This window comes from Dendrobates tinctorius, unplaced genomic scaffold, assembly GCF_039654945.1.
Source record: "Dendrobates tinctorius isolate UK_male_01 unplaced genomic scaffold, ASM3965494v1 ptg000342l, whole genome shotgun sequence".
Classification (NCBI taxonomy): Eukaryota; Metazoa; Chordata; class Amphibia; order Anura; family Dendrobatidae; genus Dendrobates; species Dendrobates tinctorius.
Genome location: NW_027362008.1, coordinates 60,509 through 75,328, shown reverse-complemented (window position 1 = coordinate 75,328; position 14,820 = coordinate 60,509). Strand labels below are relative to the sequence as shown.

The following is a 14,820-nucleotide window of genomic DNA, read 5'->3' as shown; positions in this document are numbered from 1 at the left end:
GTACGGCGCATGCGCTGCCAGGAGGATCCAGGATTCTAAGTGTCCGCACCACGTGACCGGACGCACGGGGTCTGAGTACCAGGTGCTGCCTAGAACACGGGATGCAAGACAGCGAGGAGCTGGGTACTCTGACCCCGTGGGGAAAGAGAGAGTGGGTAGGTGGGTGAGCACATGGGGGAGAGATTCTCAACGCTGCAAAGCCTGCCCCCATCGTGACATTACCGGCCTCGGGCCTCCATCTAGTAAAATATAATTTGAAGCATTCCTACTCCTGTGGTCCTTTATAATAACACTGGGGGAGGATGTGGGAGGGGTTATTTATTCTCTTTGGTATTTCCTGTACTTATTAGGAAAGGGGTAACATCCTCCGGTGTGCTGTTGTGGTGGGTTACTAGAAACCAAATTACCGGTAAGTCTAATTCTGTTTTTGTATTTGTCAGGTACTCAAGGAATAGTAGGTGAAACTGGACCCCACAATTTATTGCACAATTTCTCCTGAACGTGGTGCTGCCCCATATGTCATTAGAAACTACTGTTAGGCCATAGATTTTGCTAGAAAAGTTTGCGGGCGACATAGCTGAGCCTCTACGGTGCCGGAACAGCAGAAACCCCCCCCAAAAAAAAACTCAGTTGTAGAAATTGAACCTCTGAATGATTTAATCTACGGCTGCAGTGACTATTTTTTTTTTTGTATATTCTTTATTTAGAAAATTTCAATAATATAACAGGAAAGTAAAAAAGGGTAACTATTTTCCAGAAATAGTAAAAGAAAGAATGAGAGAGAAAAAAGCAAACAATTGTAATAAACCACAATGATAACACTACAAGGCTGTGGATTTGCGAACCAAAAGGGTTGTAAGAAGAGTTTAAAAAACAAGGGACAGTGGTGGGGAAGGAAAGGGGGAGGGTAAGGAGTCAGAAAATCCTGCTTAAAATATAGAGATTAACTAAGCAACTTGGGAGATCAAGCTCAAATCAAGGCATGAACATTACAGATCAAGCTTATATGTAAAGAGAAAAAAAATTAATAACAAAAGAAATTTGTAGGGAGACAGAAATTAAGGATTACAGGTTGTGCTTATTTGGTGATCCTCTTAGGCGTTCAACCAGGCTATCCATGCGTTTTGAGTCTTTAGGTTTTTAGATCCTGCAAGTCTAATTTTCTTGTATATACCAATTTGGTTGGATTCTTTCATCCATGTTTTGCAGGTAGGCGTCTCTACATCTTTCCAGTGTGTTGCGATAGTTATTTTAGCTGCGTTGAGCAGGTGAGGTATCAGTGAGCCTTTTTTAAAGTGTAAATTTGAAGGATCCAGATTGAATAGAATGAACCTTAACCTACATTTAAGGTTTTCTTTATATGCTCTCTAACTCCCAGAACCTTTCAATTTTTGTGCATTCCAGCCAAATGTGAGACGGAGAACCCTTCTCTCTGGTGCATCTCCAACAAAGAGGGGAAATTGAGCTATTTTATTCAATATGTCAGGTGTTTTATACCATCTTGATATAATTTTATAATTAAGTTCTTGGAATCTCACTGTAGATGTTAGGAAGTGGATGGTTTTGAAGATTGTATGAATTTCTTCTGGGAGACATTTTGTGCATTGACTATTTTTTAGCATCCACTCAGGCTTTATTCTGGAGATTTGCACACCTGCGAGTCTAGTTCCCATGCGTTGATCCCCCGTATATTGTAGAGCTTCCATACAGTGTGCCCAGCTCGAGCTTCTGGCGCCACGGGTGTTTCATGGAGCACAAAAAGGTGTTTAACCTAATAAATAAAAAATGTACTTGAGGTCCCCCCAATTTTTGATAATCAGCTAAGATTAAGCAGACAGCTGTGGGCTTATATTATCTGGCTGGGAAGGTCTATGGTTATTGAGCCCTTCCCAGCTTAAAAATACCAGTCCGCAGCCACCCCAGAAGTGGAGTATCGCATGAGATGCGCCAGTTTTGGCACTTTGCCCCACTCTTCCCGATTGCCCTGGTGCGTTGTTAATGAGTGCAGAGTAGCAGGGCTTCTTAAAGAAGATGGGAGGCTGTCACCCCACCCTAATGCAAGAAGAAATTAATATATTGCGGCTTTTATTCTACGTGTTTCGAAGTTACAAGAACTTCATCAGGAAAAAGAAGGACCACATGTGCCTTTTACAAGTATCTTGTAACTTCTGTGGTACAGTAAAAAAGGGTGTTTTACTGGATGGGAGATACATTTCTCCCAGCAGGTTAATGTTTGGCCGGGTTTTTCCCTAAAGACAGGACCTGCGATGATGTCATGGTCACGTGATCAGCCCATGTGATGTCTACCTCACTTGTGGGGGGGTTATGGGCTATGTAATGGAGGTTGGTGTTTGGCCCATGATGAGTGTGTCTGGAAGTTACAGGAACTTGGCTGGACTTAGCCTGAACTTGTATACAGGATCCCTGTGCTGCAGGACTATAGCAGCCAGACTCTCAACAACCCTGGGAATGGCACCTGGTGGATGCCGCGGACCTGGCAGCCGCTTAGTTAAGCCCGTCCCGTGCAAGGGGTGAGTCTGGGACCAGTGGTTCTCCAAGCTGGAGTACATTTGTTTTTCCCTTACTTTCTGTTAATCTGCTGTTTACAACGTGACATTAAAACCACTGAAATTGGACTGTAAGCCTGTGTGTTGCCTCGTTACTGCAGCCCTGCCATTACCTACCAGAGCGAATCCCTACGCTTCGAAATGTGTAGAATTTAAGCCACAATATATTTATTAATTTCTTCTTGGACTGATGTCTTTTAAGCCACTCAGCAGTGCAAAGGATGTCCACTAACACTTCCTCTAAACATAATTTACTTGGATAGCCAGGCAGCGGAGAACGACTGTTGTGCCTCTCCTCTTCAGTGCTGCTCCTGTCTCCACTTCAAGCTCCTGAGATGCCAGAACAGCAGAACCCCCCCATCAGTGACTCCTGTTGTGAGTTCATTTTCCCCTTCGTCACTGAGGTCTGGTGAACTCCCTATTCTGGTAAAGGAAGGTAATGAGCCTGATTATCAGGCACCTGAGTCTAATGAGGATGACTGGCTGAGTGGAGTCACTGACTGGATATAAGGCTGCCGACGCCCTTCTGCCCTGCGGGTGATTTCTCTGTGGACTTCTAGGACACCAGTCTGATTCCTGCTTCCCTAAAGCTAAGTTTTCTGCTTTGCCTGTTTGCATTTATGTTTTGTTTTTGCTTTCCTTGCTTTTCTGGATTCTGCCATTCCCTCCTGGGATGAGCTGAAACTTCTTTTGCCGGTTGCTCTGTCTTCAGAATATTCCTGAGTACTGACATACCTTTTTTGAAGCCTAGCGTCTTCAGGGCCTTTTTCACTGTCAGTCTGTTGGCTCTTATTTTCTGAGGGTTTTTCACGGATTGCAGACAGCAGCCTTCCTGTCCTTTCCTATCTAGGTAGTTTGGGCCCCGTCTTTGCTCAGTCTATCTTTCTGTCTGTGTTAGTGTTTTCATCTTGCTTCACCGTCATTATATGTTGGGGGCTGCCTATTGCTTTGGGGTCTGCTCTGGGGCAGTTTAGATTTCCCCTTTCTTTCTTTAGGCCTATTTAATTCTCTGGCTGTGATCGAGGGGTCTAGGGCATCGTAGGAACCCCCCACGGCTACTGTTAGTTGTTGTGATAGGATCAGGGGTCTGCAATCCGATAGCTGCCAACCTCTCTGGTTTTCTGGACTTAGCTAGCAGTTCTGTTTTTGCCTCCTACGGTGACTCAATCATAACAGACTCCATTTTACAAACTACACCTCTCAATGAACTCATGTAGGGGTGCAGTGATCATATTGACACCACAGGGGCATCACAGAATTTTACACCGTGTGCAGAATTATTAGGCGAGTTGTATTTGAGAGGATTCTTTTTAATATTGAATAACAACTATGTTCTCAATCAACCCTAAAGACTCCTAGATATCAAAGCTTAATATTTTTGGAAGTTGGAGTGGGTTTTTTTTTAGATTTGGCTATCTTAGGAGGATATCTGTTTGTGCAGGTAACTATTACAGTGCAGAATTATTAGGCAACTTAATAAAAAACAAATATAATACCCATCTCACTTGTTTATTTTCACCAGGTAAACCAATATAACAACACAAAATTTAGAAATAAACATTTCTGACATTCAAAAACAAAACAAAAAAAAATCAGTGACCAATATAGCCACCTTTCTTTACGATGACACTCACCTTCCTTCCATCCATAGATTCTGTCAGTTGCTTGATCTGTTCACGATCGACATTGCAATGTGCCGCAGTCACCACAGCCTCCCAGACACTGTTTGGAGAGGTGTACTGTTTTTCCTCCCTGTAGATCTCACATTTTATGAGGGACCACAGGTTCTCTATGGGGTTCAGATCAGGTGAACAAGGGGGCCATGTCATTATTTTTTCTTCTTTTAGACCTTTACTGGGCAGCCACGCTGTGGAGTATTTGGATGCATGTGATGGAGCATTGTCCTGCGTGAAAATCATGTTTTTCTTGAACGATACCGACTTCTTCCTGTACCACTGCTTGAAGAAGGTGTCTTCCAGAAACTGGCAGTAGGTCTGGGAGTTGAGCTTCACGCCATCCTCAACCCGAAAATGTCCACAAGTTCATCTTTGATGATACCAGCCCATACCAGTACCCCACCTCCACCTTGCTGGCGTCTGAGTCGGAGTGGAGCTCTCTGCCCTTTACTGATCCAGCCTCGGGCCCATCAAGAGTCACTCTGATTTCATCAGTCCATAAAACCTTAGAAAAATCAGTCTTAAGATATTTCTTGGCCCAGTCTTGACATTTTATCTTATGTTTCTTGTTGAAAGGTGGTCGTTTTCCAGTCTTCCTTACCTTGGCCATGTCCCTGAGTGTGGCACACCTTGAGTTTTTTGATACTCCAGTAACGTTGCAGCTCTGAAATATGGCAAAACTGGTGGCAAGTGGCATCTTGGCAGCTTCACGCTTGATTTTCCTCAATTCATGGGCAGTTATTTTGCGCCTTTTTTTTATCAACACGCTTCTTGCTTTAGGCAGCCCCCAAATTTAAGAAGCATCATTGTCAGAAGCTCCCTGTCCTCTCCAACAGCTGCAGGAACCTTTCCTTGCAACCAGAAAAAATGTAAAACCTGTCCATTTATAATGACCACGGACGAGATAAAGATCCCCAACTCACATCAGGACTACAAGATCCCAGGTACTTTCAGCTGCATTACATCTAGTGGGGTGTACTTAATTATTTGTACTAAATGTCCAACTGGGGGTCTGTATGTGGGGGAGACAGGGCAAAAGCTTAGAACAAGGATGAATGCTCATCGTCACACAATAAGAGAAAAAAGAATGGATCTACCTGTGGCAAAACATTTCTGTATCCCTGATCACAGCAGCGTGGATATGAAATTACTGGTATTGAAAGGTAACTTCACATCTCAGAGAGAGAGACGAGTTTGGGAGTACAAATTTATGACGAACTTTGACACTCTCAGTGCTGGAATGAATGTGTCGCATGGATTTATGTCTTTTTACATCAATTAAGGAATTTCCTTTTAAAACCGTGTGGGGGCTTCACAACACAGAACTAGACCCCAATCAGAGGACCATAAAACATCCGGACTCCTTATCTGTGAACTGGTCCAATGTTTATATTTATGTTTCTCCCTCTCCCATATTGATAGTTCTGCTTCACGTCACTTGTCTCATCTATTGCATTTTTTCTAGGCTATATTGTGCATAAATATGTGACTTCAGATTTTGCATTATTCTATGCCTGATGAAGAGACCTGAGTAGTCTCGAAAGCTTGCAATGTGTTACCATCTTTTCAGTTAGCCATTAAAAGGTATCAACCACTGAGGACTCTCAATCCTGAATATTTTTGGGGACAAGAAGCCATAGTGCTTTTGCAGAGTCTTTGTACTGTCAGTAACGTGGAAGCCCCCTATATTTCCATTGAGAAATGACAGACCTGAGTGGAGACTCACTTTTTTTGTGGATTGAGTAAAAGCTTTTGTTGGGCACATTTTACATAACATTTTGGATCTCATTTATCCTGCACTCTACACTGAACACTTTCTTTGGGGTTTCCATGTAAATCTCCGAGTGACATAATTCAGGTGACACGACCGACAGGCACCGCCGGATCATAAGCCACACAGTGTCCACAGTGCCTCTATCTGCCTCATTATAGGGAATCTTCCGCGAGGGGTTCTGTCTGAATCGCATATTTCAGAGATTTACACAGAAGCCTCGGCGTAAGTGCTCAGCGCAGAGTGCAGGATAGATGTGAGCTGAACCTTACTGCAATGTTTTTTGTTTGGCTGCTGTCACACACTAAAATACTTTTTATATTATTCTGATGGAGTTGTATGGCAGCTTGTTTTTTGCGGGGTTAAGTAGTGGGTTATAGGTCAGTTCATTCTGGATGCAGAATTACCAAATATGTGTACTTTATTCTTGTTTTTACATAAATATACCTATTTATTGGTATATTTTTTTCATTTTTTTTTAAATCTTGTGGCACTTTTATTACTCTGATCGCTGGTATACTGCACTGACCGAAGCCTCTTAGACCATGCTCCTGGCACACCATCGCTGGCAAACCCTGAGGTTGTCATGTCGACCTCGGGTTGCCATGACGACCATCGGGCACTAACAATGACGTCACAGTGGTGCCGATCGGAAGGAAGAGGGAGCTCCCTCCCTCTCCCAGCCTCCTAAATTTTGCTATCAATATTAATCGAGGCATCTAGGAGGGTGAACAGCCAGGGGCAGTAAGGGCACTGCTCCTGGCATTGATAGCTGGGTCTCGGGTATCCCATATGCTGAGCTCCCAGCGGAGATTGTGAGGGTATAGCTCCTGTGCTGGCACGATTGCCGAGACACATCTATACGTTAAAGGTAGTGAAGAGGTTAAAGTAGAATAAAAATGCTATAACTCGTCTTTTAATATGAGGACGGCAGGTTCTCTCTTCTTAAAGTGATCCCAGAGGATCCTGTCCAGGAGGGAGGCCGTATCCTCATGGTGACATCATGAGCTCTCACAAAACAATCACTGGTAAATGGTAACCGTCCTTCCCCCAATCTCCATAACGGTGAGTTTGGAGAAAAGAAACCGCTATATAGAAATGTGGATCTTTCTCCAGCTCCTCTGTGGTTCCATCCCTGGTGAAGAGGAAACTTGGAGAAGTTGTGTTTCTTAGTGCAGCTCCTCCTTCTGACTGACGAGGGTCTTCTCTGTCCCTCTCCTCAGGGTCCTCATCCTCCGGGTGCAGAGCAGAGAGCATTAGGCTTTGGCCTCACTGATTATCACTTCATACTTGAGGCCACAATGTGCTGGGACCTCGGTACAGGTGGTGAAGACCACAACAATGTAATTTAGTCCCTGATACATAAACCTAGAATTACCGGTTCTGAGAGACGTGTCTCATATATACACAGATACACGGCAGGTCATGTATTCAGTCTGTGTGTCTCCACAGATGGATCCAGGAGGAGAAATCCACCAGAGAGATGTCCCCATCCTCTGTATTCCCAGGACTGTCCAGAGGAAAATCACAACATCCCGGAGGACCATCAGGTAGACAACACTGAAGCCCCCACAACATCTGACCATGAAGTGATGGGACCTGAGCTCATCTTACATTTTTCTTTTTAGGGTGAAGATCTGATTGATATTAAGGTTGAGGTTATACATGGAGCAGAAGAGGCGATCGCAATATGGGCCGATCAGCAGGGTGAGGAGGGGGGGAGACTGTCATGTCTGTTCTGTGGGCACCTAGTACTACTCCCATCATCTCATCATCACATGACACAATCTATTCCATCACTGTGTGTTTCCTACAGATGAATCCAGGAGAAGAAATCCACCAGAGAGATGTCCCCGTCCTCTGTATCCCCAGGACTGTCCAGAGGAGAATCACAACATCTCGGAGGATCAGCCATGTGTGAGTGACGGGAAGGAGGAGATTGTGGGAGTTGTTTCCACAGGTATGTAATAATGACCGGTGTGTGACGATGATGATGATGATGACCGGTGTATGTGATATCCTTATCCGCTGTCCACATCACAGCAGTAGCGTCCGGTGATGGCGCAGCTGCCCCTGTAGAGTCCGGCGGTGCACCGATGAATAACGGGGCCGCCTTCACACCTCTTCTTAAAGGAAATCTGTCACCTATATTTAGGCCGGGGGGTCTTTACATTGCGCAAACGCGGAAACCAACGGCGTCTGTGGTATTCACAGACGAAGATTACGTGAAGCAAGCCGAGGAGGTGGGGGGGAGAAGACCACTAAGCCACGCCCATCGGACCGGACCGCGGCGATTTGCATGCATCCCCAACAAGCTAAAAAGGTATTTATGCCTCAAAGGTGTGGGGTCGGGGGAGTCAAAAGCCCGAATAGAATTCTTATGGGACGCACAATTTAGTGATATCTTTACATGATATCACTAAATATGGGTGACAGATTCACTTTAATGATTTAGGAAGCACAGATTTAGTTTTCCTTTACCTTTGTGAATATTACTTCCATCCTTTCTGTCCATATTTTTCTTCCACAAGTCCCGTGCTGCCATATAAATGACTGAGCTTGTGTTACAGGTTATGAATCTCCCCGTCCTATGGATCTCTGTGATGTATCAGCCTCTGCCTGGTGCTGACGAGTGACGACACGTCACTTGTAGAGTCGTCCTACCTGTCCCCTCTGTTTGCCTCCCACTGCCCCCTACACTGAGGCCGGTGTTCTGGTTCCTCTACATCCAGGCCGGCTGCCCGGTGGCATGAAGAGCCCTGTGGTAAGTCAGTAAGTGCCATGCTATGGAGGTGTAGGTCAGACATACGGCTGTCGTCCCTCTGCCATTATGGTGGCCATCTTGGCTGTATGCGAACCAGAACACCTTTCTCAGTCGGAGGCAAGCGGAAGACACCAGGTAGATGATGGTACATGACAAATGTGTAGTGTCATGATCCAGGTTGGATTATGACAGATTTTGCACTAGTAACCTTTTTTTTTTTTCCTTAAGCTGTGTGCTTAAAGATAGTTTTGCCCCCGGTGGCCATTAGGGTCATTGCACTGTGGTGGTTTCAGTTCTAGTTTTGCCCCCCGGTGGCCGTTAGGGTCATTGCACTCTGGTTACTTTAGTTTAGTGCACGTGATGATCAAGCAGGTGTGATTGCTGGCTCTTACCAATAAAAGAGTGTCAGGTGGTTGCAATCACGGTTGGTGATATTGCTCATTTCCAAGCAAGACTGGTAAAGGAAGGAATCTACACTCCTAACAGTCCCTATGCAGGTTCCGCACCTGGCGACGAGCAGGATACCTAAAAACCCTAGCTCACCCTGCACCTAGCCCTTTCTAGTGAAATGGACGGTGCAGAAACTAATCACACACTGACTCAGGGGAGTGCAGGAGGTCTCCACGTCCCTGTTCCCTATCGCAGGGCCCTCCATTGTATCAGTTTCCCTGGTGAGTCCGACACCTGAGTGCATCTTTTCCTCCAATCGGATCCAACACCTGAGTGCAGCTTTCCAGCAACAGAGTCCCGCATCTGAGTGCAGCTTTCCAGCAACAGAGTCCCGCATCTGAGTGCAGCTTTCCAGCAACAGAGTCCCGCATCTGAGTGCAGCTTTCCAGCAACAGAGTCCCGCATCTGAGTGCAGCTCTCTTCCAGCAACAGAGTCCAGCATCTGAGTGCAGCTTTCACCATAGTTGCCACTCCACCAAGCTTTACAAGAACTCCTCGCTGACACCATAGCTGCCACTCCTCCAAGCTTTGCCAGAACTCGCTGACACCATAGCTGCCACTCCAGGATTATGACTGAGCTGCCAGGAACTCTTTCTAGCTCCTTCCTTCACCAAGGATGGCTGGAAAAGACCAATATCACCAACCATACATTTTTGTTCTGCTGAGCCATGGACCCAATGCAGACCTTTGCCCAAATGCTGCAAATCTTTACGGATGAGATTAGGGGGCTGCGCGGTGAGTTGGTGCAGCAACTGCGACAGTTGGTGCAGCAACTGCGACTGTTGGTGGGCTCTGGGGGCTTGGTCCAGGAACAGGCTCAGCCAGAACCCAAGATATCCATCCCTGACAGGTTTTCTGGAGGGAGAGATCAATTCTTGGTATTTCAGCAAGCCTGTAAACTATACTTCAGGCTGAGCCCTCGTTCATCAGGGAGTGAAGAGCAACGGGTGGGAATCATTATGTCTCTTCTTAAGGGTGATCTCCAATCCTGGGCCTTCTCCCTACCGGACGATTCACCATCGTTAGAGTCCATGGACGAGTTTTTTGTGGCTTTGGCGCTAGTGTATGGGGATCTTGATGGTGTCTCCCTGGCGGAATCCCAACTCCGTAGGTGTAAACAGGGAGCCCGGGTTGCTGAGGAGTACTGCTCATACTTTAGGAGGTGGGCCACTGACACTCAGTGGAATGACCCTGCACTTAGGAGTCAATTTGTGCAGGGTCTGTCTCCAGAGTTGCAGGATACTCTGGTGCAGTAGGCCGCCCCCAGGTCACTGGAGACCACCATGTCCCTTGCCATCCGGGTGGATAGACGCCTTAGGGAGAGACATACACAAAATGTGCCCCCTGTATTCCTCGCTAGGGAGGAGGACCCACCAGTGCGGATGGAGAAACCCAAGCAACCCGGTGGTGTTGGTACAAAAAAGGGGTTGTCTGCGGTTCGCCGTGGTGGGGGGGGTATGCTTTTCCTGTGGGAAGCTGGACCATTTCATGAGAGCCTGCCCAGTGCGTGCCAAGTCTCCAGATGAACCTATGCAAGTAGGAGGAGCTAGTTCGTGTTCAGGCCTGCCTACGGTTCAGGGAGTGGTGGAGGCATGTTTTTACTGTGGGCAGACTGGTCATGCCCTTAAGGCTTGCCCAATGCGCGCCAAATTATCTGTGTCATCTCAGAAGCCGCATTCCCCTGGTCGTTTGGAGGGAGACGACCAGGGAGTTTATATTTCCTCCATTTTGTCCTCCCAAGGTACTATGTCAGCAGTGGTGTTGGCTGGCGGAGTACCGGAGGTGATTGATTGGCGGGCGAGGGAAGTAGTCAGCTCGGGGCAGTCGTGTGAGGGCTGCTGCCTAGGGACTACTGTCTCTGCCGTCTCTCTTCAACCGACCCCTTTCTCTCCAGTGAGAGCAGCAGATGTGCTGCAGGAGAGTAGGGGCAAGTCTCAACCCTCGCCATTAGCCAACCCTGGGAGGCGCAGACCTCATGGTGGAAGGGGTTGGAGGGTGGTGTACCCCGTGGTGAATTGCGGGGGTGTGAGTGTGGTGACACAGGGGGACGCCTCTGTTGTCAGTTCCAGAAAGAGTTCACCCTATTTTGACAAACGAATGTGTGGCAATAAACGTTCAGGTCCGGACCTGTGTGTGAACGAGCATGTATGGGTGGCCACCAAAAACATCCAGTGGAAGTGTGTTGCGGGGGTCTGGAATTCTCAGGTGATCGGGCCGTATCTGGTGTCGGCTATCCAGGGCCCGGAGTCATACCAGCTCGAGTTACTCCCAAACATGCATATACACAACTCGTTCCCCAGGTCACCGCTTCGGAGATGTGTGGTGCCTCCAGAACATACATTGTCAATACCTGCGGTGCTCGTTTGTCATAAACCTGAAGTGCAGGTAGTTGCAGGTGTGAACTCTGGATCTGGGCGTCCCTCGCTGTAGGTGGTTCCCTGATGAGGAGCGGTCTTGAGGGTCCGGAGGCCCCTCATTGAGGGAGGCTACTGTCATGATCCGGGTTGGATGATGACAGATAAAAGCACTAGTAACCTTTTTTTCCTTTGAGCTGTTTGCTCAGGGTTGTTTTTTCCCCAGTAGCCATTAGGGTCATTGCACTGTGTGGTTTCAGTTCTAGTTTTGCCCTGGTGGCCGTTAGGGTCATTGCACTCTGGTTACTTTAGTTTAGTGCACGTGATTATGAAGCAGGTTCTTACCTGATTACGTGATTATGAAGCTGGCTCTTACCTTTAAAAGAGTGTCAGGTGGTTGCAATCACTGTTGGTGATATTGCTTATTTCCGACCAAGACTGGTGAAGGAAGGAACTACAGAGAGCAGCTCAGGGGAGCTCTGGTGTAAAAGTTTGGAGAAGTAGCAGCTATTCTAGAGGAAGGCTGCATTCTGGTGGTGGACTCTGTTGCTGGGAGCAATAGCAACCGAGCAAAACTAAGTGGTGTTTCCCTGTTTGTATTTTTCCCTGGTGTGTATTAGTACAGCGGTGGGGCCAGTGCCTGCTAAGGGTGCTAGGGTGACAGGTTCCGGCTCGGCGACAGGTGAGGAGCCTGTATAGGGAACGTTAGGGTAAGGGACACTGACTCAGGGGAGTGCAGGAGGTCTCCACATCCCCATCCCCTATAGCAGGGCCCACCGTTGTAACTGTTTCCCCTTCCCCCGTGTCTTGTTGTTTTAGTTACCGGCCTGCGGGTCGTGTCACACAGGACAGTTACACGTGCCATGTCTTGTTGTTTTAGTTACCGACCTGCAGGTCGTGTCACACAGGACGGGTCCACGTGACACAGAGCTTGGGATATGAGCTTCAAAATTTCCAGGATAGGACATCAGGGATGGAGAGGTGATTTTTCTCCTGCAGATCCATTCTCTTCAGTGTGTGTGTCCTATTCCATCGGGAAAATTGTGAGACCCAGGAAACCATTGGGGTTCCCAGGTAAACTTATATATGTAGATATGTGGTAGATCGTCTCACTCCGCTGCACATAGAGGTAGACACAGGATCACTGTCTCTTTAAATCTTCCACTGGTTTACTAAGAGTACTGCTTAAAGGTAGCAAAACAAACACAGCCTTCCTGACCTAACCGGAAAATAAAAACATAACGTGTGTCACAGTCTTAGTTGCAACTGGAATCCGTACGCTTCAAGAACAAAACACAAGATAAGATACAGCTTTCCTTAACATGAACAAGTGGCTCCAGAGCTTTCACCTCCAGGTCCACTCCACATCAAATGCTGTAGAAGGCTGGGTATTTATCCTCTGGACTCCTCCCGCTCTACAAATGTTTAATCAACCTAGCACTAAACATGGCCAATTAAACTCTCTAAGAACAGTGTGCTGGATCATTTTCCTAGGTTTATATTACTGAAGCTAACAACCTCCATGCTACATATCTCCCCTCCAGTACTTTGCCAGTGACTTTGTCACATATCCCCCACATCTGCCCAAAGCCGGGGGTTTTGGCACCTTCAGTAACCAGGGCATCTGCATTACCAAACTGCTTCCCAGGTCTGTGTTCCACATGAAAGTTGAAGTCAACTCTTGGAACACCATTTCTGTTTCAAGAGACTATTTGGCTATTAATGTCTTCCTGCCCTTAAGAAGGTTGGTCAGGGATGTGACTATCACAGCGAAATTCAGTATACACCTTTGATAGTATCCCACCATTCCCAGAAATGTCCAAGGACCTATTTCTTAGAGACTGGCTTAGGCTAATTTTGGATTTCCTCCACCTTATTCACTTGCGACTTTACTTCGCCTTTTCCAACGATGTAGCCCAAGTATTTTCCCCCTATTTTCCTATGGCACACTTCTTTGGGATTACGGTAACCCCCCTTCTTTAACTCATCCAGCACGGCCTGGATCTTCTGCAGATAACTTCCCCAATCCGGGCTGAATATCACAATATCGTCGCGGTAAGCCTGCGTCTTACTTTGTGAGGGGCTAAGACTTGGTCCATGACCCTCTGGATGGTAGCTGCTGCTCCTGGCAGCCCGAAAGGCCTTTTGGTATAATGGATGCAACAGTCAGATGTAGAAGAGGCCATCTTCTCCTTTGCACTTTGATATAGGAGGATTTTCGAGTAACTTTTAGTTAGGTCTACGGTGGTGATATATCTGGCTGACTCGGAAGGGAGTACACAAACCAGTCCATTACAACTCGTTCCACCATCTGCTTTGGTGTAGAGGACTGTGGCTCCAACCACTTGTGGATGAGGTGCAGCAGATCAAACATTTGGTAGAGAGGAGATCTGTCATGGTGATCTGCCCAGGGGTGGACCAGTTGTGCCCTGACCAGACATTGTCATCCCCAAGCGCCCCAAAATTTCTGTTTTCAATTTTGCATATTTTTTGGCGTCCTGTAAAGCCAAATCATAGTAGGCTTTTTGTGGCTCCCCCATTAAATATGGCGCCAGGACTTCCACCCATTGTTCTGGTGGGAGTTTCTCCCTATCTGTGACCCTTTCAAAAACGGTTAAACAGACCTCTATATCGTCACCTGGGGTTATTTTCTGCAAGGCATCAGCTGACATTGGAGTCGAAGCTGCCGCTGTGCCATACATTACCTCTGAGTAAGTCAATCTGCTGTTGCATCAGCAGCTTACTTGTCTCCTGTTGTGCCAGCTGGTGCTGGTACTGCTGCTGGTGCTGCTGCTGGCTTTGGACCAGGTGCTTGATCAACTCCTCCATTGTGTCTGACCGCTGTTCCATCCTTACATTCGCCTTCACTCAGGACATGTGTTTTGTCCACAGCTATCTCACTTGCTTCCTGAGGATCTTGTTTGTAGTTCTAGCACCAGCTGTGGTAGATCGGCTGCACATAGAGGCAGACTGTTATGAATGGGTCACCGAGGAGGAAAAAGCAAAACAAGCTAAGCCACAGAAAACCAGAGTGGTTGGTAACTATGCAGATTGCAGATCCCTGATCTTACCACACAACTAGCAGTAGCCGTGGAGCGTGCCTACGATGAACCTAGACGCCTCGTCACGGCCGGAGGACTACATAAGCCTAAAGCAGGAAAAGGGAAAACTAACTGTCCCAGAGCAGAGCCCAAAGGAATAGATAGCCCCCACACATGTATTGACGGTGAAACAAGAT

General features: G+C 46.9%; 1 protein-coding gene across 1 annotated transcript in view; it reads left to right on the top strand.

Annotated features, from left to right (window-relative positions):
* LOC141074933 (uncharacterized) overlaps window positions 1-14,820 on the top strand; it is a 58,160-nt gene that overhangs the window by 20,040 nt on the left and 23,300 nt on the right. The window contains exons 5-7 of the mRNA XM_073562259.1: window positions 7,467-7,564; window positions 7,643-7,721; window positions 7,831-7,974. Of these exons, the coding sequence (XP_073418360.1) occupies window positions 7,467-7,564; window positions 7,643-7,721; window positions 7,831-7,974 (321 nt within the window). The remainder of the gene's footprint in view (window positions 1-7,466; window positions 7,565-7,642; window positions 7,722-7,830; window positions 7,975-14,820) is intronic.